The 25,603-nt window shown below is 47.4% G+C and overlaps 1 protein-coding gene across 3 annotated transcripts; it reads right to left on the bottom strand.

Annotated features, from left to right (window-relative positions):
* Window positions 1-25,053, bottom strand: LOC129838503 (zinc finger protein 800-like). 3 transcript variants are annotated; one of them, XM_055905502.1, is made up of 8 exons: window positions 24,694-25,053; window positions 18,790-18,864; window positions 17,054-17,228; window positions 13,023-13,118; window positions 12,560-12,703; window positions 7,617-7,984; window positions 5,789-7,521; window positions 1-2,475 (listed from the first exon to the last, which is right to left on the bottom strand). In XM_055905502.1, coding segments are annotated over exons 2-8 (2,568 nt in total). In that variant the 5' UTR covers window positions 18,841-18,864; window positions 24,694-25,053; the 3' UTR covers window positions 1-2,474. The 3 variants fall into 3 exon arrangements, with proteins under 3 accessions (XP_055761477.1, XP_055761476.1, XP_055761478.1); XM_055905501.1 differs by lacking the exon at window positions 1-2,475 and having other exon boundaries at window positions 5,785-7,521; XM_055905503.1 differs by lacking the exons at window positions 1-2,475; window positions 18,790-18,864 and having other exon boundaries at window positions 5,785-7,521.
* Between the last annotated feature and the right edge of the window lie 550 nt (window positions 25,054-25,603).

The following is a 25,603-nucleotide window of genomic DNA, read 5'->3' as shown; positions in this document are numbered from 1 at the left end:
TTTTCCTTTTGGGCTGTTTATTATTGGGGTAAAAGTTGATTTCTTCAGGATGGATTTATGGGTTACATTCTTTTCAACAGAAAACCTAACTGATCTACTCTTCTCCTTATACTATGGAGGTGCTTTAGGTTAGTTAGTAGGCCTGGAAAAATGTCTCCACTCTTTTATATCTAAATGCAAATGACAAATAAGGAAAATCAGTCTTAAAAAGGAAAATCACTTAATTTCCCTTCTGCTCGGTCACAGATGTGCCGCTAAAACACACATCTTCTCCTTTAAAGAAAGAGAGAAAACTGTCTACGTCATTTCACCATCTGGTTTTGACACAGTCATATGAGTGAGAGTCTGAACGTAACAGATTCTTCAGTGCTTTGAACAAATAGAGGAAAACAAAATCGCTCACTATTGAGAGATACTGGAGCATATGTAACCAACAGTAGGCTATACAATATATCTACTTTTCAGGGAGATTCAAACGAAAACTATACATCACCTATACATCTGCCAATATATCTATTGTTTATACCATCCATATGATAGTTTAACAAGCTTTTCCATTAGAAAAATACAATTTGGTCTGTTTCTTTTCTATTGTGCCATGGCTTTCTGACTGAACAAGACATTGTACATTTGGTCTGTTACTATGGCTATGTTAACACAGGCAGCCAAATTCAGATTTTTTCCCTCTCACCAATTGTTTTTTTGACCAATGGGATCTTTTCACATCATGATTTTCATGAAACCATTTTTTTAAAAGTCTGTAGCAAATTGAGTTACAAAACCATGATGCATCTGCAAAAATTAACTATCATTCTGAGGACTAAGATATCTAGTTATTGGGAAAGTAAATGTAACATTTTCCCTGAATTTTGTACATTTTCACCCCAAATTCTAATTTCCCGAAACGTGTCCGAAGTAAATTCTCAGGTCATTATAAATGTTTTCTTTAGAAAACCTAACACAAACTATGTTGCTGTACATATATCATACATTTGTCCATAAATCATAAAAATTGATTACTAGTTTAAGTTTACATTAAACTATAATATTTATTACATACAAACACAGTGTCTGAAGACATGTTTCAATAATGTAATTACCAAATCAGCTAAAGAGCTTAAATTGGGTTGTCGGATTTCATTTTATAATAACTGTACAATTTCATTTGAAATATAAAAATTCTCAGTGTTATGTTTAACTCAGGCCCTGTCATTAGGGGAGCAATATTAACAAATATTAGAAATATATATAACTTTTTGGGACTTCGAAAACTGTTACGGTAATGAGAGTTTTGTGAAAAGGTTGGTCAAATGCATAATATCTGATTAAAAAAGTATAATAATGATGAAATAGATAAGCACAGATCCTAATCTCAGTGATTCAAGAGGAAATTCCAGGGAAAATTACGCCCAAATTCATTTTTTATTTTTTAGTTTCATTAGAATGGCCTATCGGAGCTTTTTTTAGAGCCGATCTGATTGGTCAAAAGTCCAATTAGTGAAAAAAAAAGTCAGCCATAGCCACTCATCAATCAATCAATGGTCACCATCTCTTCAATGTGCCAGAGCATCGCTGGTCAGCTACCTACATGTCTTTCTCTGTCAGTTAATCACCCAAACCATATCTCTTGGAATGACAGAAAAACTAAATCCTATCTGGATGAACTGAGTTAGTATGGAGTCCTTCCCAGTGGATGGATAGCTTACTATGATCTGGGGAAATAAACCACTAACATTACTACCGCTGGCTCGGGCTGGGACAACTTCACAACATACACAGGGGAGGTCTCTCCAACCCTGTCCCTAGAGAGCCACCGTCCTGTAGCTTCACTCCAACCCTAATCTAGCACACCTGATTCTAATAATTAGCTAGTTCATAAGATGAATCAGGTAAGATACTTCTGGGGTTAAAGTGAAAACATACAGGAGGGTAGGTCTCCGGGAACAGGGTTGGAGAGCCCTACCTTAAAATCTAATCCTATAAAGCAGAACAGGAGCACCCTCTACTGGTCAGATATGGGATATCTATGGTGTGCTAAGAGCACTCCCAGCCCTGCCCTCTTCTCTCCCCGCCCCTAAGGTTTATACAGGCTCAGGTCTAGACCAGGTTCAGGTGTGTGTATATATATGGATCTACATGTACATACAGTGATGGTAACCTACACACAGCAGTGTGATAGCATCAGTGCCCCCACAGATGGCTCCTTGAGTGTCCACTGACTCCACTCCTCTGGCATCGCGTTGGCTCCCATCCCTCCTTCTAGTGCGGGATTCCAACAATACTTTTGGTCCCTTGGATGGGAAGTCTCCCCTTCTTTCACCCCTTCCCCTCTCTCTCCCTCTCCCTGTTTCGCTTCCACCACTTTTCCAGTCCAGGTACTTGCTTCATCATCGTTAGCGGTGCTCCTTCATCCGTTAAGTCTCTCCTCTCAGGATGGAGGCTCCCAAGAACCAGGAGTGAGACGAGACTGGGGATCTGAGAGAGAGAGAGAGAGACAGAGAGAGAGAGAGAGAGAGACAACAGCAGCTGTTAGGAGGCGCTCGGCAGTCAATTAGAGCCGGTTTAAACACTGTTTCTGTTTCCTCTCCTCTGCTATAACATCACCACCCCATGGACTAGCCTCCTCCCAGACATAAACACTAACACACTAATCAACTGTCTGTCTGGACACTCTCACACACACACTTTAATCAGGTGTCTGTGCTCGCTCCGGTTGATTGAAACCTACAGTCGTCCAGAGGGGAGAAAACAAGTTCAACTCTCTGGAGGAGAAGCGACACCTGAATCAGCCTCTGTGTGTGTGTGTGTGTGTGTGTGTGTGTGTGTGTGTGTGTGTGTGTGTGTGTGTGTGTGTGTGTGTGTGTGTGTGTGTGTGTGTGTGTGTGTGTGTGTGTGTCCTAGCAGACCGACCAATAGGGTTTCAATGATGTCTAATGTGTTAAAAGAGAACGTTCTTCCCCTCTCTGTGGTCTCCTGACACCCCACCGTGACTAACACTGAGCTACAGACACACACACACACAGTTTAATCACAGGTAAAGAGGCTCGCCCTCAGACAGACCACACAGAGCCCGGGGGAGTAAACCCGGAGGAGGACGGATTCGGCCATATTTCCGGGCCTGGCTACAGGATCCATATTTTACTAGACAGAGTGAGTGAAGAGAGGAGAACGCTTGAGGACATCTGTACTCGTAAAACATCGTGACATACGATGGTATCGCCCCCTATTGGACAACTCCCCCCCACCCCCCTAAAGAATGCTAAAATCCCCCGTTGGACTATAGCGTGAAATCACATGCTACAACTGGACGAAAGAGGCTAAGTGCAGGCAAATATTTTCAGATATTATTTTCTGGTGGAACTTTTGGCATGGAACAGGTTTGCGCGCGTCTGTGAGTCGGGCACATGATGGAGCACAGTGACAGTGGACTGATGAGGAACTGGCTGTCTTGACGTAGATTCTACAGGTTCTAGGTTCTACATCAGGGGCTGGATAGAAGCAAAGTCTATCGTCCTCAGACCTGGATAACATTTGTTTTATTTGTCACATCCTCCTCTCTTTATATTGTTAGTTCAACCTCTCATAAAGCTGTGATTGAGAATAGCCCTTGCCTAAGGACTCATTCTTTTTGAAAGCGGAACCTTTAACTAACCTTTAACGAACCTTCTTAGGCTGTTTGAATATTTGTGATATGGGTCAAGGTTCATAACTTTAACTAGCACGAGGATTGGCCACTTGGCGTCGAGGGATTTCTCTGCATCACACACATTATTTATTCCTTCGTGAGCTTTAAACTTGATTCGACTTGCCATTCAATATTCCTACAGGCTATTGATTTTTTGTTCTCCCTCATTATTACCCCGGCTACTTACGTCTTTAGGCTATTCAAACAGCTTTTTGAGATGAAAGCGTAGCCTAGCCCAAAGTAATATGCCTATCGAAATGGAGAGAGAAGGGAATACAGCCCAAAGAAATTGAAAACAGCAAGATAGATAAGGATTAGCTGTCATATCATGTGTACAAAGCATTACGAACACCTGCTCCTTCCATGACATACTGACCAGTTGAATCTAGGTGACATCAATCAGTGTAGATGAAGGGGAGGAGACAGGTTAAAGAAGGATTTATAAGCCTTGAGACAATTGAGACATGGATTGTGTGCGTGTGTACCATTCAGAGGGTGAATGGGCAAGACACAATATTTAAGTGCCTTCGAACGGGGTATGGCAGTAGGTGCCAAAGGACATCCAGCCAACTTGACACAACTGTGGAGTCGAGATGGGCCAGCATCCCTGTAGAATGCTTACGACATATTGTCGAGCCCATACCCTGACGAATTGAGGCTGTTCTGAGGGCAAAAGAGACAGAGAGAGAAAGAGAGACAGAGAGAGACAGAGACAGAGAGAGACAGAGACAGAGAGAGACAAAGAGACAGAGAGACAGAGACAGAGAGCGAGAGAGAGACAGAGACAGAGATAGACATAGATAGACATAGAGAGAGAGAGACATAGAGAGAGAGAGAGACATAGAGAGAGAGAGAGAGACATAGACAGACATAGACATATAGAGAGATAGACATAGACATAGAGAGACATAGACATAGATAGACATAGAGAGAGAGACATAGACATAGACATAGATAGACATAGACATAGAGAGACAGAGACATAGACATAGATAGACATAGACATAGAGAGAGAGAGACATAGACAGACATAGAGAGAGAGAGACATAGACATAGATAGACATAGAGAGAGAGAGACATAGACATAGACATAGATAGACATAGAGAGACATAGACATAGATAGACAGAGAGAGACATAGACATAGATAGACATAGACATAGAGACACATAGACATAGAAAGACATAGACATAGAGAGAGAGAGACATAGACATAGATAGACATAGATAGACATAGAGAGAGAGACATAGACATAGATAGACATAGAGAGAGACATAGACATAGATAAACATAGACATAGAGAGAGAGACATAGACATAGATAGACATAGACATAGAGAGAGAGAGACATAGATAGACATAGAGAGACATAGACATAGATAGACATAGACATAGATAGACATACACATAGAGAGAGAGAGACATAGAGAGAGAGAGAGAGAGACATAGAGAGAGAGAGAGACATAGACATAGATAGACATAGACATAGAGAGAGACATAGACATAGATAGACATAGACATAGACATAGAGAGAGAGACATAGATAGACATAGACATAGAGAGAGAGAGAGACATAGATACAGATAGACATAGAGATAGAGAGAGAGACATAGACATAGATAGTCATAGACATAGAGAGAGAGAGAGATATAGACATAGAGAGAGAGGGAGACATAGACATAGACATAGAGATAGAGAGACATAGACATAGATAGACATAGACATAGATAGACATAGACAGAGAGAGAGAGAAACAATATTTTCTGACTGGACATTTTGCTCTGATTAGGAGGAATTCTCCACTCTATGTAACATACTGAACTAGGCTATAGCAGGAATAGGATATTACTCGGTATGTCCCTCGTGTGCTGCCCTGCTGTACACCACCTAGTCAAGTTCAAATAGGCTAAACCAAGTTCAAATAGGCTGTCTATCATCGTCAATAGATGTAATATCGCCCCAACCCCACTCTCCTGGCTCCATCTCTATCAGTCCCCCCCCCCCACCCCTCCCTCTTTCATAACAACCCATTTCACACATCACTTCCTCTTTCTCTCGACAACAAGATATCGACAAAGACAACCATATGTGTAGTGAGGCTCACCAGAGCATTGCCTTGGACCGAGTGCTGACCCCCTTAGCCCTGGCGCCGCCGGGCGGCGTGGCGTTCCGGTGGCTCCTCTTATGGGACTCCAGGTAGAGTTTCTTGGCGAAGGCCCGGCCGCACACGTCACACGCGTGGAGCAAGAAGTTCTTGGTGACACGCACCTCTGAGCTACTGCTGCTGCTCTCCTGGTGGGCGTCATGGCGACGCGTGTGGAGGGGCGTCGGGGCGGGGGTGTCGGGGTGTTGTTTGTCGTTCTTACGGGTGACAGGTGACCCGGTTTGGGCCTCCTGCTGCCTCTCCTGTCTCTCCTGGTTACGAGTGACCGGAGTGGAGGAGGAGGTGGAGGAGAGGAGGTCCTGTTTGCGTGTGACTGGGTAGGAGGAGGAGTTGTTGAGGAGCTCCTGTTTGCGTGTGACTGGGGGCGTAGGGGGAGAGGGGGCCGAGTGGCACCCGTTCACCTCCTCCTTGACCGTTGTTCCTCCTCTCTTGTTGTTGTTGGCATTGGGGGGAGAGTTGAGGACCACCTCAGCCGGCCGCTTGACCGCACGCGACTCCAGCTTGGGCACGATCTTGGCCAGGTAGCCAGTCGACTTCTTGTGCACCACCGTCACGTGGCGCAGGACGTCGCGCTTGCGGCGGGACTCGTAGCGGCAGAGCGGGCAGCGGTAGAACTTGATGAAGATGTCCGTGCCGTCCGTGTGCAGCTCGATGTGCTTGGTGAGGTTCTGGCGCGAGCTGAACTGACGTTTGCACAGCTTGCAGAACAGCTGCTTGAAGTCGAACCCCACCGAGAGCTTCTGAGAGGGTCTCCCAAGAGTCCCACTACTAGTACCACCGGTGCTGTTGATGGACGTGGAACGAGTCCATGTCTTGGGGCTGCCGCCACCCTCTTCCACTTTGATCGTTTGACCTGCCTTGGTTGCCATGGCGACGCCCTTCCTATCCGTGTCGCCAGGCGACGAGGCGAGGCTGGAGTCAGGGTCGTCCCAGGGTTCCGGCGCCTCCTCTTTCACGCTCAGGCTGTTGCTAGGGGTGCTGTTGCTAGGGGTGCTGTCAGTGTTGGTCGTTGTTTTGCTGCTGTTGTTTTTGTTGCTCGCCGTGGATGTGGTTGCGGCCGTGGTCATGGAGGCGGAGCTAACGTTCTTGAGGTTGTAGATCTTGTGGACGATGCGCATGTGTCTCTTTAACATGACCTGGGAGCTGTACTTCCTCTTGCAGAGCAGACAGCGGCAGGAGGCCAGGTTGTACAGGGCCGATGCCAGGAGAGAAGGGGCGGGGGGCACCGCGATGGAGGCTTTGGGGGGCTGAGGGGTGGTAACACCCGCGGCTCCTCCGCTCTTTGGGGTGTGACCTCTCGTGGGGGAGGAGTTGGCGCTCTTGCCGGGAGGCGTGGCCTCCAGGGACAGCGGTTGGCCGGGGCGCGTGGCGATGTCCGGCGTGATGGTGTCCCGGCGCAGGCCTCGGTGCACCTCGTCAAAATGGCGCCGCACGTTGGCCTTGGTGGCGAAGGACTTGAAGCAGACGGGGCAGGACTTGCCGCTGGGCGTGTGCAAGGGGCGGGACCGACCTTTGACCATGGAGAGGAGGCTGATGGGAACGGTGCGCATCTCGGTGAACTTCCGGAGCTCCTCCAGCTTGGTCTGGTGCATCTTGCGACAGTGGCGGCGAATGCTGCGGCGAGAGTTAAAGTCCTTACCACACAGGCAGCACGAGATGATAACGTCCTCCACCTAGAGAGAGAGAGACAGAGAGAGAGTATTACAATGAGCGTCGGTGTGTGTGTGTGTGTGTGTCTGCTTGCACGCTTTCTCCTGTATGTACCCACCCCGCTCGTAGACCCCTCCTCCTCGGGCTGCGCCGCCTCCTCTCCTCCCTCCTCCTCCTCCTGGTCACTCCTCTCCTCCCCCTCTCCCGTCTGCCCATTCTCTGGCGTCCCTCCCTGCTCCTCCCAGGGCTCAGGGCTGTGTGTGCGGGTCCCTCCAGGGCTGTGTGTGCGGGTCCCTCCCGGGGTGTGTGGAGCCCGGGGGAAGTGGGCCAGCTCCTCGGAGGAGGACAGGAACTGGAACACAGCGTTATTGGAGGTCTGGATTGGCTCCAGGCGCATCACGTAGTCCGGACGGTCCTTCCTGGGGTAGATGGCCTCCAGGAGGTCCTTCATGGCCACGCTCTGCTTGTCACCCTCGCCCACTGGATCTAAGGGGCCAGGGAGGAGGAAGAGAAAGGCGTGAGGAAGAGAACGTTCTCAACCAGACACCAATATTTGCTCCCAAATGTGATGGGTTTTGAGCCTAGAGGCGTCACACCACTAAGGAACATTCCGAGAGAAGGAACATTTTCAAACTTGCCAAAGGGAGAAAACAAAAACACACTCCTTTTTTCAGTTTCCAAATAAGATATGTAATGAGCACACTGGCAACAGCAAACACGTTTCAACCACATCATTAAATACCAATTGAACATATCTTTGTGTTTTCACAGACATGGTCTTTTTTGTCCTTATATGATCACTAGTTCAGTACACAGATGAGATAACAGAGGATTTCCTAGATGACTTGTATTTCTAGATATAGACAGATGTCATAGAGAATGGAAGAGTAGTGGATATTGAGGCTGGATCAAAGACAGAGGCTGGAGCATGAAAGAGAATTCAGTTAGAGTATAGGAGGAGAGGAGAGAAAGGGACCGACTACATTAGGGAGAGAGAGAGACATGGAGAGAGAGAGAGAGACAGAGAGACATAAAGAGAGAGAGAGAGAGACAGAGAGAGAGAGACAGAGACATGGAGAGACAGACAGAGACAGAGACATGGAGAGAGAGGCAGAGACATAGAGAGACATGGAGAGAGAGACAGAGACATGGAGAGAGAGACAGAGACATGGAGAGAGAGAGAGAGACAGAGACATGGAGAGAGAGAGAGAGACAGAGACATGGAGAGAGAGAGAGAGACAGAGACATGGAGAGAGAAACAGAGACATGGAGAGAGAGAGAGAGACAGAGACATGGAGAGAGAGAGAGAGACAGAGACATGGAGAGAGAGAGAGACAGAGACATGGAGAGAGAGAGAGACAGAGACATGGAGAGAGAGAGAGACAGAGACATGGAGAGAGAGAGAGACAGAGACATGGAGAGAGAGAGAGACATAGAGAGAGACAGAGACATAGAGAGAGACAGAGACATGGAGAGAGACAGAGACATGGAGAGACAGTGAGAGAGACAGAGACAGACATGGAGAGAGACAGACAGAGACATGGAGAGAGAGACAGACAGAGACATGGAGAGAGAGACAGACATGGAGAGAGAGACAGAGACATGGAGAGAGAGACAGACAGAGAGATGGAGAGAGACAGACAGAGAGATGGAGAGAGAGACAGAGACATGGAGAGAGAGACAGAGACATGGAGAGAGACAGACAGAGACATGGAGAGAGAGACAGACAGAGACATGGAGAGAGAGACAGACAGAGACATGGAGAGAGAGACAGACAGAGACATGGAGAGAGAGACAGACAGAGAGATGGAGAGAGACAGACAGAGAGATGGAGAGAGAGACAGAGACATGGAGAGAGAGACAGACAGAGACATGGAGAGAGAGACAGACAGAGACATGGAGAGAGAGACAGACAGAGACATGGAGAGAGAGACAGACAGAGACATGGAGAGAGAGACAGAGACATGGATAGACAGAGAGAGACAGAGACATGGAGAGAGACAGAGACATGGAGAGAGAGAGAGACAGAGACATGGAGAGACAGAGACATGGAGAGACAGAGACATGGAGAGAAAGAGACATGGAGAGAAAGAGACATGGAGAGAGAGACAGAGACATGGAGAGAGAGACAGAGACATGGAGAGAGAGACAGAGACATGGAGAGAGAGACAGAGACATGGAGAGAGAGACAGAGACATGGAGAGAGACAAAGACATGGAGAGAGACAAAGACATGGAGAGAGAGAGACAGAGACATGGAGAGAGAGACAGACATGGAGAGACAGACATGGAGAGAGACAGAGACAGAGACATGGAGAGAGAGACAGACAGAGACATGGAGAGAGAGACAGACATGGAGAGAGAGACAGAGACATGGAGAGAGAGACAGACAGAGAGATGGAGAGAGACAGACAGAGAGATGGAGAGAGAGACAGAGACATGGAGAGAGAGACAGAGACATGGAGAGAGAGACAGACAGAGACATGGAGAGAGAGACAGACAGAGACATGGAGAGAGAGACAGACAGAGACATGGAGAGAGAGACAGACAGAGACATGGAGAGAGAGACAGACAGAGACATGGAGAGAGAGACAGACAGAGAGATGGAGAGAGAGACAGAGACATGGAGAGAGAGACAGACAGAGACATGGAGAGAGAGACAGACAGAGACATGGAGAGAGAGACAGACAGAGACATGGAGAGAGAGAGAGAGACATGGATAGACAGAGAGAGACAGAGACATGGAGAGAGACAGAGACATGGAGAGAGAGACAGAGACAGAGAGACAGAGACATGGAGAAACAGAGACATGGAGAGACAGAGACATGGAGAGACAGAGACATGGAGAGAGAGACATGGAGAGAGAGACAGAGACATGGAGAGAGAGACAGAGACATGGAGAGAGAGACAGACAGAGACATGGAGAGAGAGACAGAGACATGGATAGACAGAGAGAGACAGAGACATGGAGAGAGACAGAGACATGGAGAGAGAGACAGAGACAGAGAGAGAGAGACAGAGACAGAGAGAGAGAGACAGAGACATGGAGAGAGAGACAGAGACATGGAGAGACAGAGACATGGAGAGACAGAGACATGGAGAGAGAGACATGGAGAGAGAGACAGAGACATGGAGAGAGAGACAGAGACATGGAGAGAGAGACAGAGACATGGAGAGAGAGACAGAGACATGGAGAGAGACAAAGACATGGAGAGAGACAAAGACATGGAGAGAGAGAGACAGAGACATGGAGAGACATGGAGAGAGAGACATGGAGATACAGAGACATGGAGAGAGAGACAGAGACATGGAGAGAGAGAGAGAGAGACAGAGACATGGAGAGACAGAGAGAGAGAGACATAGACATGGAGAGACAGAGAGAGAGAGACAGAGACATGGAGATACAGAGACATGGAGAGAGAGACAGAGACATGGAGATACAGAGACATGGAGAGAGAGACAGAGACATGGAGAGAGAGAGAGAGAGACAGAGACATGGAGAGAGAGAGACAGAGACATGGAGATACAGAGACATGGAGAGAGAGACAAGGAGAGAGAGAGAGAGAGACAGAGACATGGAGAGACAGAGAGAGAGAGACATAGACATGGAGAGACAGAGAGAGCGACATGGAGAGAGACAGAGACATGGAGAGAGAGACAGAGACATGGAGAGAGAGACAGAGACATGGAGAGAGAGACAGAGACATGGAGAGAGAGACAGAGACATGGAGAGAGAGACATGGAGAGGGAGGGAGACAGAGACATGGAAAGGGAGGGAGACAGAGACATGGAAAGGGAGGGAGACAGAGACATGGAGAGAGAGAAAGAGAGACATGGAGAGGGACAGAGACATGGAGAGGGAGAGAGAGACATGGAGAGACAGAGACATGGAGAGAGAGAGAGAGACAGAGACATGGAGAGATAGACAGAGACAGACATGGAGAGAGAGACAGAGAGAGACAGAGAGAGAGAAACATGGAGAGACAGAGAGAGACATGGAGAGACAGAGAGAGAGACAAAGACATGGAGAGATATAGAGAGAGACAAAGAGAGAGAGTGAGTGTAGACCAACGAAGACCATGAGTGAGTGAGTGAGTGAGTAAAGTGGGTGAGTGAGTGAGTAAAGTGGGTGAGTGAATGAGTAAAGTGGGTGAGTGAATGAGTAAAGTGGGTGAGTGAGTAAAGTGGGTGAGTGAGTGAGTAAAGTGGGTGAGTGAGTGAGTAAAGTGGGTGAGTGAGTGAGTAAAGTGGGTGAGTGAGTGATTAAGTGGGTGAGTGAGTGAGTAAAGTGGGTGAGTGAGTGAGTGAATAAAGTGGGTGAGTGAGTGAGTAAAGTGAGTGAGTGAATAAAGTGGGTGAGTGAGTGAATAAAATGGGTGAGTGAGTGAGTAAAGTGAGTGGGTGAGTGAGTAAAATGGGTGAGTGAGTAAAATGGGTGAGTGAGTGAGTAAAGTGAGTGAGTAAAGTGGGTGAGTGAGTAAAGTGGGTGAGTGAGTGAGTAAAATGGGTTAGTGAGTGAGTAAAGTGAGTGAGTGAGTGAGTAAAATGGGTGAGTGAGTGAGTGAGAAAGTGGGTGAGTGAATGAGTAAAGTGGGTGAGTGAGTGAGTAAAGTGGGTGAGTGAGTGAGTAAAGTGGGTGAGTGAGTGAATAAAGTGAGTGAGTGAATAAAGTGGGTGAGTGAGTGAGTAAAGTGGGTGAGTGAGTGAGTAAAGTGGGTGAGTGAGTGAGTAAAGTGGGTGAGTGAGTGAATAAAGTGAGTGAGTGAGTGAGTGAGAAAGTGGGTGAGTGAATGAGTAAAGTGGGTGAGTGAGTGAGTAAAGTGGGTGAGTGAGTGAGTAAAGTGGGTGAGTGAGTGAATAAAGTGAGTGAGTGAGTGAGTAAAGTGAGTGAGTGAGTGAGTAAAGTGAGTGAGTGAGTGAGTAAAATGGGTGAGTGAGTGAGTAAGGTGAGTGACAGAGAAAAAAAAGAGACAAGCATTAAGCGGGAGACAAGCATTGACAAAGAGGGAGAGAGACAGACAGAGAGAACAAGAGAGAGTCTTAGAGAGGTGTAGCCACTTACCGTCGGGCTTGGACAGTCTGGTGAGGCAGTAGTACTCTTTGTGGGTGATGAGGTTGGGCAGCCCCCGGAACAAGCTGCGACATGTCTTACACTCAAAGATGGTGTCCACCTCATTCAGCAGCATGTGCTTCAGCTGGGCAGTACCTACACATACACAACACCAGGGGGCAGTGTTAGAGAGCGCTGGCGGATACAGACAGACAGGACAAATAGGACTGGTCGATCATCAACTCCTAGAGCCTACAACCCTTCGGTGTTTGCATACCTGAGGGACTATGAGAGGTGTAATTAAATACATATGGTTTGGTGGAGGAGCGATCACTATTTTTCATTCAGATGTGCAAACATTGAAGGAGCAGAAGCCAGCTGTTGCACTTGAATCATGTTTCATAACAAAACGTATGACTGTGGTTCCTAATTAAAAAGACCTCCGTGCTCTCCGAGTAGCATGACTAGATGTTACCTGAGCGGAAGACCTCTATGATCTGCTGGATGCCTGACTTGGAGGTCTGGAGCTGCTGCTGCAACAGAGGAGGGTCGCCTGGCTCCACGCAGTACCCTGCAAAGGTCACACACTTCAATACAACACTTCACTCTGCCCCCAGCCACGGAGTGTGTGTGTGTGTGTGTGTGTGTGTGTGTGTGTGTGTGTGTGTGTGTGTGTGTGTGTGTGTGTCAATGAGAGAGTGTATGTGTGTGTGTGTGTGTGTGTGTGTGTGTGTGTGTGTGTGTGTGTGTGTGTGTGTGTGAATGAGAGAGAGAGTGTGTGTGTGTGTGTGTGTGTGTGTGTGTGTGTGTGTGTGTGTGTGTGTGTGTGTGTGTGTGTGTGTGTGTGTGTGTGTGTGTGTGTGTGTCAATGAGAGTGTGTGTGTGTGTGTGTGTGTGTGTGTGTGTGTGTGTGTGTGTGTGTGTGTGTGTGTGTGTGTGTGTGTGTGTGTGTCAATGAGAGAGTGTATGTGTGTGTGTGTGTGTGTGTGTGTGTGTGTGTGTGAATGAGAGAGAGAGTGTGTGTGTGTGTGTGTGTGTGTGTGTGTGTGTGTGTGTCAATGAGAGTGTGTGTGTGTGTGTGTGTGTGTGTGTGTGTGTGTGTGTGTGTGTGTGTGTGTGTGTGTGTGTGTGTGTAGGCCCCTCCCCGGGTACTGGTTTAATCTGACCGCCCCTATAGCCCGGGGTCAGATGGTGACCAATCAGACGCGCCGACACAGCCAGCACCAAACACGGGAGTAATCATTACGCCCATTCTGTCGCAAAACGTTTCGTCTGTTGCGTTTACTCCAAACGGAAAACGCAAACGAGTTCCTATTGGAATAATTCAGTTAGGTCCCTCCCAGTTTTGCTCCGTTTGCTCTGTTTGCATCCGTTTGGTTCTTAACGGTTTCCGTAATGAATACACCCCAGTTCACCCCTTCCGCCCCGCTAGAGCCGGACAAACAGGGAATATGTGTGTGTGTGTGTGAATTTTATGCCACAGACAGAGTTGATGCAACAGATACTTCACATGTTCTCTACAGTTATTGGGCTCTATATTTACAGAGTAGGGCCCAATCCCAAATGGACCCCTAAGAAATACGGTGAAACGTCCACCTAGAATATCCGAGGGCAAGGTGGAAGCTATTGCCATATTGCTTACACCTGTCAAATCCTCTCAGATCTCCACAAGTGCATAGGGGTCCATTTGGGATTGGGCCCTTGACTGAGGCCCTCTGTCTCCGGCTGCACGTCAATACTCCAGCATATCTTCCTTTCCTCTTCTCCTCCCCTTCATCTGACGTGAAAGATCTGGACAGGCTTCGGCCATATTGCTTCCGGGCATTTCCATGTAAAAGGAGCCACGACTACCAACATGAGAGGTCAATAGGAGCATGTTCAATCGGGTGTCGAATGAAAGCTAAGAGTCTATTTCTGTTCCCCTCCCCAACCATTTTCTAACCTAAATACTAGGAATAAGAAAGGCTTTGATTTCTGGTCAAACAGATGGGAAATGGGTCTTAGAGAACATCTATGATCAAAACACAATCATGTTGAAGTCCCTGCCAACTAATATCAAACACTTATATTTAGTTTCCCCTTGTACCTTCAACTGTTACCAAAACTCCACATATCTGGAAGATATTTTCTCCCTCGTGACCAGAAGGATAATGAACGTTCCCAAAAGTAATAAGTAACGGTAGACATATTCATGAGTCCCGACCAGCCTTCACTCGGCCCAATAGACGTCCAGGATTATTCAGATTTGGTCGAGTCAACTAATCTGAACTAATCATTGACGTCCATGTTTCACAAGTTAGGAGAGCACAGTATAGCACAGTTGAGTATAGATAAGAACAGTAGAGTCCAGTAATGTACAGTAGAATTCAGTACAGTACACAGTAGACCACACCAGAGTTGAGCACACTAATGTACTGTACTGAATAAACTGTACTGAACTCTATTGTACTGAACTATACTCTACTGTTCTGTTCTGTGCTGTACTTTGACGTCCAAACTTGTGAAACATAGATGTCTGTTGTTTCATAATTGGTCCGGTCCAACCTAATTTTATATTTGTTTGGGGTCTGAGAGCATTAAAATAATAGCCAGTGTACCCAAATATGAAAAGTAAGATATTGCATATTTCTACCTTTGTGTACCTAGGATACATCACCATGAAGATAATTCAATGTATATGTAAAATCATGTGTTTCTGTGTAGTACAAATCCACTTCATTTACTGTAGTTCACAAACCAAAAAATACTTATTTTGTCCCTCTCCTCTCCTCTCCTCGGCCCCTCTCCTCTCCTCTACCCGGTCCCTCTCCTCTCCTCTACCCGGTCCCTCTCCTCTCCTCTACCCGGTCCCTCTCCTCTCCTCTACCCGGTCCCTCTCCTCTCCTCTACCCGGTCCCTCTCCTCTCCTCTACCCGGTCCCTCTCCTCTCCTCTACCCGGTGCCTCTCCTCTCCTCTACCCGGTGCCTCTCCTCTCCTCTCCTCTACCCGGTCCCTCTCCTCTTCTCTACCCGGTCCCTCTCCTCTCCTCTACCCGGTCCCTCTCCTCTCCTCTACCCGGTCCCTCTCCTCTCCCCGGTCCCTCTCCTCTCCCCGGTCCCTCTCCTCTCCTCTACCCGGTCCCTCTCCTCTCCTCTACCCGGTCCCTCTCCTCTCCTCTACCCGGTCCCTCTCCTCTCCTCTACCCGGTCCCTCTCCTCTCCTCTACCCGGTCCCTCTCCTCTCCTCTACCCGGTCCCTCTCCTCTCCTCTACCCGGTCCCTCTCCTCTCCTCTACCCGGTCCCTCTCCTCTCCTCTCCTCTACCCGGTCCCTCTCCTCTCCTCTCCTCTACCCGGTCCCTCTCCTCTCCTCTACCCGGTCCCTCTCGTCTCCTCTCCTCTACCCGGTCCCTCTCCTCTCCTCTACCCGGTCCCTCTCCTCTCCTCTACCCGGTCCCTCTCCTCTCCTCTCCTCTACCCGGTCCCTCTCCTCTCCTCTACCCGGTCCCTCTCCTCTCCTCTACCCGGTCCCTCTCCTCTCCTCTACCCGGTCCCTCTCCTCTCCTCTACCCGGTCCCTCTCCTCTCCTCTACCCGGTCCCTCTCCTCACCTCTACCCGGTCCCTCTCCTCTCCTCTCCTCTACCCGGTCCCTCTCCTCTCCCCGGCCTCGGTCCCTCTCCTCTCCCCGGTCCCTCTCCTCTCCCCGGCCTCGGTCCCTCTCCTCTCCTCTCCCCGGTCCCTCTCCTCTCCCCGGCCTCGGTCCCTCTCCTCTCCCCGGTCCCTCTCCTCTCCCCGGCCTCGGTCCCTCTCCTCTTCCCGGTCCCTCTCCTCTTCCCGGTCCCTCTCCTCTCCCCGGCCCCTCTCCTCTCCCCGGCCCCTCTCCTCTCCCCGGCCCCTCTCCTCTCCCCGGCCCCTCTCCTCTCCTCTCCCCGGCCTCGGTCCCTCTCCTCTCCCCGGTCCCTCTCCTCTCCCCGGCCTCGGTCCCTCTCCTCTCCCCGGTCCCTCTCCTCTCCCCGGCCTCGGTCCCTCTCCTCTCCCCGGCCTCGGTCCCTCTCCTCTCCCCGGTCCCTCTCCTCTCCCCGGCTCCTCTCCTCTTCCCGGTCCCTCTCCTCTCCCCGGCCCCTCTCCTCTGCCCGGCCTCGGTCCCTCTCCTCTCCCCGGCCTCGGTCCCTCTCCTCTCCCCGGTCCCTCTCCTCTCCCCGGTCCCTCTCCTCTCTCCGGTCCCTCTCCTCTCCCCAGCCTCGGTCCCTCTCCCCGGCCTCGGTCCCTCTCCCAGTCTCCCCGGCCTCGGTCCCTCTCCCAGTCTCCTCTGTCACTCTCCTCTCCCAGTCTCCTCTGTCACTCTCCTCTCCCAGTCTCCTCAGCCACTCTCCTCTCCCAGTCTCCTCAGCCACTCTCCTCTCCTCAGTCAGGACAGACTGGCCAACAATGACTGAATAAATATATTGTATCTAGTGCTCCACAGTGTGTTTGAAGGACTGCAATCAAACTAACGGTAGGTTGGTGTAGACAAGTGGGCAGTCTTACCTGGTGTCCTGGGGGCTGCGTCAGGGCCAGGGTTAAGGTCAGTCATTGGGTTAGGGCTGCTGGGCTGTGGCTCGTCTGTCTGGCAGCACTGGTCTCTGGTAACATGGCTCTCAGGTTCAGGTTGGGGCTCGTCCTGGAGGATCTCCTCCATCTCCACTTCCATCCTGCTGGAACTCTGATACGTAGACAGACAGACAGAGACAGAGACGGAGAGAGAGAGAGAGAGACAGAGAGAGAGAGAGACAGAGAGAGAGACAGAGAGAGAGAGAGACAGAAAGAGAGAGACAGAGAGAGAGACAGACAGACAGAGAGAGACAGAGACAGAGAGACAGAGAGAGAGCGAGAGACAGAGAGACAGAGAGAGAGAGACAGAGAGAGAGCGATGAGAGAGACAGAGAGAGACAGAGAGAGACAGAGAGAGACAGAGAGAGACAGAGAGAGAGAGAGACAGAGAGAGAGACAGACAGAGAGAGAGACAGAGAGAGAGAGAGAGCGAGACAGAGAGAGACAGAGAGAGACAGAGAGAAGGGTGAAGTTGACCTTTTAAACCTCACAGACATTCCGGGGCTATACAATGGTCAGGGAAACACTGGGACAGAGGGTGTGGGGTGCGGAGTTAGAAAAAGAAGTACAGGTAACTGCCAAAATAAAGGAAACACGAGTAAATGAGGGATACAAAGTATATTGAAAGCGGGTGATTCAACACAGGTGTGGTTCCTGACTTAATTAAGCAACTAACATCCCATCTTGCCTACGGGCGATATATAAAAATGACCAGTTGCCCATTATTTGGACTACCATGGCTAGAAAAGATCTCGGTTACTTTGAAAGAGAGGTCTCAGAGGAGCACAGGGGGTTTAAAGCTGTTCTGGTTGTGCTCGTGGTGCCCCAATGCCCTAATAGGACACTCTATGTTGGTGTTTCCTTTATTTTGGCAGTTACCTGTACATCTACAGACACTCTACTACTAGCCTGTGTAACACCAGCGCTATACGTGTTATAGGAGAACCATACCGATATAGGAGAGACAGAAATACTGTACACGGCGCTACGGAACTGCTTCCATCGCTGCATAATTGGTCTGAGTAAAGATACCTAATGAATCATTATGCCAAACGCTATTTGCTCAGCGGTGCTGTTGCTGATCTCGACACAGCATTGTTTGGTTGGGTCTGATAAGGGTGGGTGGTGGTTCCACTACTGGCTGGGTGAGACTCTCGCCTGTCTGTCTCTCGGTTTCTCTCTCCGGGGTGATGGAGATGGTTCCCTGCACACCCAGCTAACACACACACACTAGGCTGTCAGAGATAAGGGACTCTACACTGGCCTTTGGCTTCTCTCTCTCTCTCTCCCCTCCCCTCTGAATACTTTCTGAAGGCCCTGTAAGTCTGAGGAGAGAGAGAGAGAGAGAGACAGAACTTGTCATCTCTCTGAGTGATGAGTAAACAGTGAGGAAGACGGTCTGTACTTAACTACTGTATGACAGACGCTGTGAAAAGGAAAAGGGGAAGACAGAGTGGGCTGGAAAAAGGAACGAGTGCAGGGATGGTACCTGAACCACTGAGAGGACTCTCCTGGTGTGTGTAGATTGGGAGTCAGGATATAAACATAGTACACTGGGGGTGAGGGGCTATTGTTTAGGAGAGGAGGGGATAGTATATATTTGGGGTTCTATTGGGACCGTGTACTGGTAGGATATATACTGAGGTTGAGGGGGGAAACTGTCTTGTCTCTACCTTCGTGTGTTGCTGAGAGGTCTTCCTCGGAGCGGATTTGGCCTTCACCATGCTGCTCTCTCTCTACCCAAACACCTGCAACAACACTGGAATGAGCCCATGTTTCAGTGTGTGTGTGTGTGTGTGTGTGTGTGTGTGTGTGTGTGTGTGTGTGTGTGTGTGTGTGTGTTGGTGTTTTCCATCATCACCAAACCATGTTTAGTTGCTGTCACAGAGGTGAAAATAGAGGTAAAGCCCCCTCTAGTGGTGGTCCCAGGCTAGTGCAGTTCCATCCATCACATCCCCCTGCCTGACTGTCAGCACACTTCCAAGTCTTCATGTATTATTCCAAGAAAATAGTCTGTTTGTGTGTGTGCCTCTATCAGAGACTGCCCAAACCATTTGCCCCCCCCCCCCCCCCCCCATACACACATTATATTTCAATGCACTGTGAAGTTGATTAACGGTACCATCTCTGACTGTAGCACGTACTGACCACCAGGTGGTGACAAAGTCCATGTTTTGGAAGTCATGTCAAAGAAGACGCCACAGTAACTATTTGATTCTAGCACTACTGCCTGAAGAGTCAACCCCCATGTCCTGAGTCTGGTTCCTCTCAAACTAACTTCCTTCCAGGTAGTTTTTCCTGGTCACTGTGCTAGTGCTTGCTGACTCACTTTAGGTTACTGTAAGGCACTTTGCAAATGTTTTGGTTTAAGTCGGTGTACCTGTCCTCAATTTGCACAGATATGATCAAAACTAGTTTTCAGATTTCTATTCTTCCGAAACTAGCCTAACGCATTGGGAGGAAGATAGTCATCGCCGTTTCAGAGCGGGGAGAAATAGAAGAACATGTTCAGTGAAGAGTTCAGCGGTAATGCTCTCTGACAGCATCAGACAGAACGGCCGGGTATCACTGGAGTCAATCCAAAGTCGTGAGGCTCATCAGAAAACATGCAGCCATCATCAGAGAGGTGACCTGATGATGAAGACTTGGTAACACGCTCAGGCGTTTCCATGGAGACAGAGACAGAAGTAGTTGTTCCTACTCAGGTAATATGATGAAGTGTGTATTTATCAGTGGGCCTGTAGAGACAGACACTGCTACCAGAACAAACTCACCAGAGTCATTTAAAGGGGAAATCTGTGATTGCTACGTCATTTATTTTGTTTTGCGTTTAAATTCAGGACATACAAATGTCCCATTGATTCTTGAAGAATATAACTCAAATACATCATGACCTTAGTTAGCTGAATTGTCTTACCCCATCAGAAACCAAAATATAAGTTTTACTCCTTTGCTAGTTAACAATGTTTTGTAGACAAACACTGTATAGCTTCAAAACATGGTTAAAACATTTTTTTAATTTTTTTTTTTATGATGTTCTCATGGATGGTCAGTCCTTGCACCCATAGCTTTGTTTATTATTTTAAGAGTGGGTACATTTCTCCAGCCTCATCCCTAAGCTATTCACCGAATCCGTGGCGGGGGTCATTGATGTGTTATTTATTTTTGAACTGCAGATTGCCCCTTTAACGTCGCCTGATAAGCTGTACAAAGTACTGAAAGTACTGAACCCACACCTGCGCAAGACTGCAGCAGCTAGGCAGTAGGCAGTGAAAATAATTGAATGAAGAAATGACGGGAAAGTTCACAGCAATTATTTCTGTGTGAAAGGGATGAGTGTATAAGTGCTGGAATAAAGAACGGATGCCTCTGTTCACGTTGTAACCAGTGTGAGACACTATAACCTCACGTGGAGACTGGCTGCTGTCCTCAGTCACACCCACTAGACAGACCATCAGCACACCATAACTCAGGTCTGCCCTTACAGTGAGTGATTCTCAACTTAATCAATCTAAACCCTATCTAACCATGACAATAGGCTGGCCTTGGATGTTTACATTCGGTTGTTAGGCAACCCTCTCCTGGTGATTTTAATTCATCTGAAGAAGAATTTGACCAAAAATATACATCATAATAGCATTATATAGGCACACTTTCTCTTGCCCTCGGCTAGTCTTCTTAAAATGGGCTAGAAATCAGTTTCTAAAGTGGGCACTGTTTAGGCCTATACTTTAAAATCATAACCCAACATTACCAAAATATGTCACTCATCTCCACAATATGGTCAAATTCAAATGCATTCAGATAATTTTCATTTTAAAGTCAATGAGAAAATAAAATACAACTTTTTGTTTGAAAGCAGAAAATCACCCGAGACAAGTGTAACTAACATGCGCAGTGCCCAACGGGGCGCAATAACAAAACCAAACGTTCAGTTGGATAATACGCCCCACTCGGGACGAAACCAGAAATGGCACTGCGTTTCCCCCGCTTTAATCAAAAACGATGCCTTATTTTTATGATTCCTTATCTACAATTTAATGTGTGCGCTATTCGTAAGTGCTTTACGGTCGAACAAAATGTTTTGGTACGTTTACCATACAGTGGAAAAAATATATCCATATTTTGAGAAGTCGCGAGATATCGACACCAGCGACTCCACAATGGGTCTCGTCAAACATGAAGGACGAAGTGAACTGCCCTCGCTGACTAACAAAAGTCCCTGTGAGCCTGCCAGCCACCATCCCCTTACGCATTCCACGCAAGGGGGAAGAAATTTTGCCAATCCTGTAAAATAAAATACCATAAAACGATGCCTACACTGTTCCATTACATCTCCAATTTGCAACTCGTCTCCACTAGCGAGCGCGCATTGATTGTTGGCGTTTGGTTTATAGTTATCTTTCAGCGGGTAGCAGTCACCATTAGCAACTCCATATCCCATGGGCGTGCGAGGGCCGCGGGCTGTGACGCAAATGCCACTTGTGAATTGCAAATTTGACATATCTAATTCAGTGTGGCTGGATGACTATTCAACCCGCATTTAAAACTATAACACCACCCCCCCCCCCCCCCCCCCCCCCCCCCCTAGTGGCTATGTGGCGATGCCAATAGCCACTAGCCAGCATGTTATGTTAGGATTCGTTGCATAACTCGCCAGCCCAATTTAATAAATTGTGCACCGAGAGCGAACGGGTGCAGTAGCCAGTCTGGATATTGTTACGATTTGAATATGATGGCCCAATCAACACAATACATTCCAATCGGCGCGAAATGACACAGCGGACTTATACGATGTGTACACAAGACGTGGAAAGCGAGTGACCTCGCTAAACATGGATCTATGGTAGCCAGCACTTGGCTACGTTCTGCTAGGACGCATGCAGCTGACGATAGAGAGGAGTGGAACTTGGGACTGCATTCATACATAGACCATACGGGCGCCCGGATAAAGGGCTGCATGAATACTGTATTGTGTGCTCTTTTCTCCAAAAGTCCCCAAGTATTTACAAAAGGTTCGCCAAAAAATATTGTGGCGAAACACAGGTGGTTTCCGCAGCTGCCGATATATATGGAAGCCCATTCCCGCCACCAATTTTTTTTTTTTAAGTCTACCATCTCAGCATTTTGAGAGATACCTACATCAACATTTTGAGATGGATCATACATATATAGGAAATGTTTCTTTATTTGTAGTATTGTGTGGCGATTTCCATCTATCCACGTTGCAGAGATCGGCACAGCAGGGCCACCAGCAAACGAAAGGTCAGCTGGCATTTGCCTTATCACTTTTGATTTGGTTTAATAACAAATATTGAACAAAAAGCATTGAAAAGATGGGACATAGTAGCCTACTGTCGTTTAGACTGATTTGTCAACTCGTGCACAATTCCTCGGGTGCTTCAGTCTGATCAACTGTAGCCTACCCACTGTGCACACACTGGTTGAATCAACGTTGTTGAAATGACGTTGAACCAACATGGAATAGAAGTTGAATTGACGTCTGTGCCCAGTGGGTACTGATAACAACCGCAGCTAACAACCACCACTACAGCACACATTTGGTTTGGATAAGAGCATCTGCTAAATGACTTAAATGTAATGTAAATGTAAATGTTTATATGCTAACTTTAGCTGGCTAGGCTACCTAGACATGTTCAATTCAAAATGATTGATTGGAATGATTCAATCAACACAACAGTGATGACATGCTGTGTGATTAACTCTTCATTTACACATGAAAAGGTCTACGTGATGCAACCCTGTTAGTTTTATTGTCCAACTGCAGTTGTCTCTGTCTGTGTAAAGGACTTCCCATTAGTTCATTTAAAAATCTATAATTCATATGAACAAGTACAAGTTTGCTGCAGTTTGACAGCGTTTTGTATGTTTCAAACCTCAACTGAGGCCCATAGAAAAAATGTAATAAAAAATATGACCTGATTAGAAAAAATGTTGGTCCCATCATAGTCCATATAAAACTGTTTCACAGTTGATTTATTACCAGATCATACCCTACAACTAGGGTCAGGAGTTTTACCTAGTTAGGTTTGCCTACCAGATCAGGGGAAACTGGTCCCCTGTGGCTCAGTTGGTAGAACATGGCGCTTGCAACGCCAGGATTGTGGGTTCAATTCCCACGGGGGACCAGGGTTCAATTCCCACGGGGGGACCATGATGAATATGTATGAACTGTCCAATTTGTAAGTCGCTCTGGATAAGAGTGTCTGCTAAATGACGTAAATGTAATGTAAATGAAACTCTGTGCTCTTCACTCTGGGGCAGCACATAGGCTAGCTGTTAGAGCTTTGGACCAGTAACTGAAAGGTCGCTGGTTTGAACACCCAAGCAGACAAGGTGAAAAATATGTGCCCTTGAGCAAGGCATTTACCCATAATTTGCTCCAGGGGTGCTGTACTACTATGGCTGACCCTGTAAAACATTTCACTGCACCTATCCGGTGTATGTGACAATACAACTTTTTTTTCTAAGAATCATCCTATATAGGCTATATCTCGAAATGTCAACGTAGTATCTCAAAATGTTGATTTATGTAGGCCTATCTCAATATTTCGAAGTAGTATCTGAACATATTGAGATAGTATCTAAACAATTGGACTTAGGTATCTAATTGTTTTGGCGTAGTATCTCGACATTTTGAGATAGTAGGCCGTCTGTTGACGTTGCGGGAATGGACATGTGCAAAGCAGCATATCGTTGCGCAGCACTGAACTTCCCCAGTTTTGTGCTAACTACGTGACGTTCCAAAGGACCATTTTATTCAGGCTGTCCTCACTGGCAATCTGGAAGCCAGAGCGCAGGACATTTTACCCTTCTCATGGCACGATTTGCATTGCTCCATTATCCCCGAAAATCTCCTTTACACGGTTATATTGTCAGCCTCAAAACGCCAGTATTTTGAGCAACAAAAGACCAGCTTAACTTGATCAAAGCAGGAGCCAAGTACAAAATGCACCTTTCAAGCCGTAAAAGAGAGGCCCCTTCTACATTTTGCAGCATGGCAGGGGAGTGCGGCGTAAAAACGGGCTAACCCATACAAAATAAATACAAAGAGAACGTACAACACTAACATAAACACATCCTTCACCATTTTAGGGAAATCCCTAAACCACTCTCAGATATTTGGCTTTGTAAAGACTCTCCCGAATGGACGATATTACGAAAGTAAAACGCTGCGCTTTGCGGCTCTGTGCCACCTTTTCCAAGAAGCAGCTTGGCGCACAGACCGGTGACCCTTCCGGCTTTGCGCGTCTTTATAACGACTAGATTTTACCAACAAATCTAATTTTAGCAATGAAATATGACTAAATACATCTAGTTGTAACTATCATCGTATTTGAGGCCCTGGAAATATTATTTAAGGGCGAGTTTGAGTCGCCGAAACCAATTCCTCTCCCCTCCATGGACAGGCAGAACAAGAGAAGGATGACGCCATTTTCTGCAAAAACAACCACGTTCGGGGAGCCAAGGCGAGGGCTTTTACGCTTCCATAACGCGTTCCAGGTCTTCGATCAGACATTTAGGGCGAATATAAATGTGTTAAGAATAGTTCTTACCTGTAGAAGTCTTAACCTGACGATGGAATCCGGTTTCACTGAGTAAAGCTACGGGCTTGGGCCGGGGAGCTACTTCGAGTCCGCGTCCCTGTCTGTAGCTAGCCGGAGGTTGTTTATTACGCCTCTCAGCGCTCGTCTCTCGCGCTGAACAGTTCCTCCAGCAGCTGCCTTTGTGCACTCAGAGGGGACCGTTCAGCTAAAGGCGGCCGCTGCGCAAAGGTGCAGCACTTCTACTTTTCTTTATAAATGCCAGTCTCGTTGGCACTTTGTGGGGTAGGAGAGGAATAGTTGACCCCCCCGTGATCGAGGAACACTGTTGCCAAATTCAGGCCGTTTAGTGCTCCATTTACTAAGCGCGCGCACAGGCTTTCCAGAATCCAGGACACACAAATTAAACCGAAACGTTAGCTGGTTTTGTTCTCTTCCGCGCATTCTTATCGTTGATAAAAGTGCATTATTCCTTGGGAAAAGTCGTAAAACGCTAAAGCAGAATGTAAAGAATAAACTGGCGATTTGGAACTGTTGGAAATGTTGCACCATGGCCATTTATAATTTCTGTGTTTGGAGTTTATATAATGGTAGGGCAAACAGAATGCCACAATTTTGAGAAAAAATACATTTATTTCAATAAATCTAAGTTATTTATCTTGCCACCAAAACGCAACCTGCAATTCTTCACCTGCGGGTTGAAGTGAACGAGTAGTCTATCCAGTGATTCATTTGTTTCATTAAGGATCAAATAAATGACTTTCATATGTGATAAGATAGGCCTATATTATAATAATGATACATTGATATATTTCAACATTTCCCTTGATACACAGGAAGACAGGATTTCCCCTAAAGAACGCATCATCTACAGCCCTTTTAATAATCTTATCTTATTTTTTTTAAAGTTTAGTCTAGAACA

This window comes from Salvelinus fontinalis, chromosome 39 (genome assembly GCF_029448725.1).
Source record: "Salvelinus fontinalis isolate EN_2023a chromosome 39, ASM2944872v1, whole genome shotgun sequence".
NCBI classification, from domain to species: domain Eukaryota; kingdom Metazoa; phylum Chordata; class Actinopteri; order Salmoniformes; family Salmonidae; genus Salvelinus; species Salvelinus fontinalis.
Note: the sequence above shows the minus strand (reverse complement) of the source record. Positions and strands in the feature narration are given on the sequence as shown.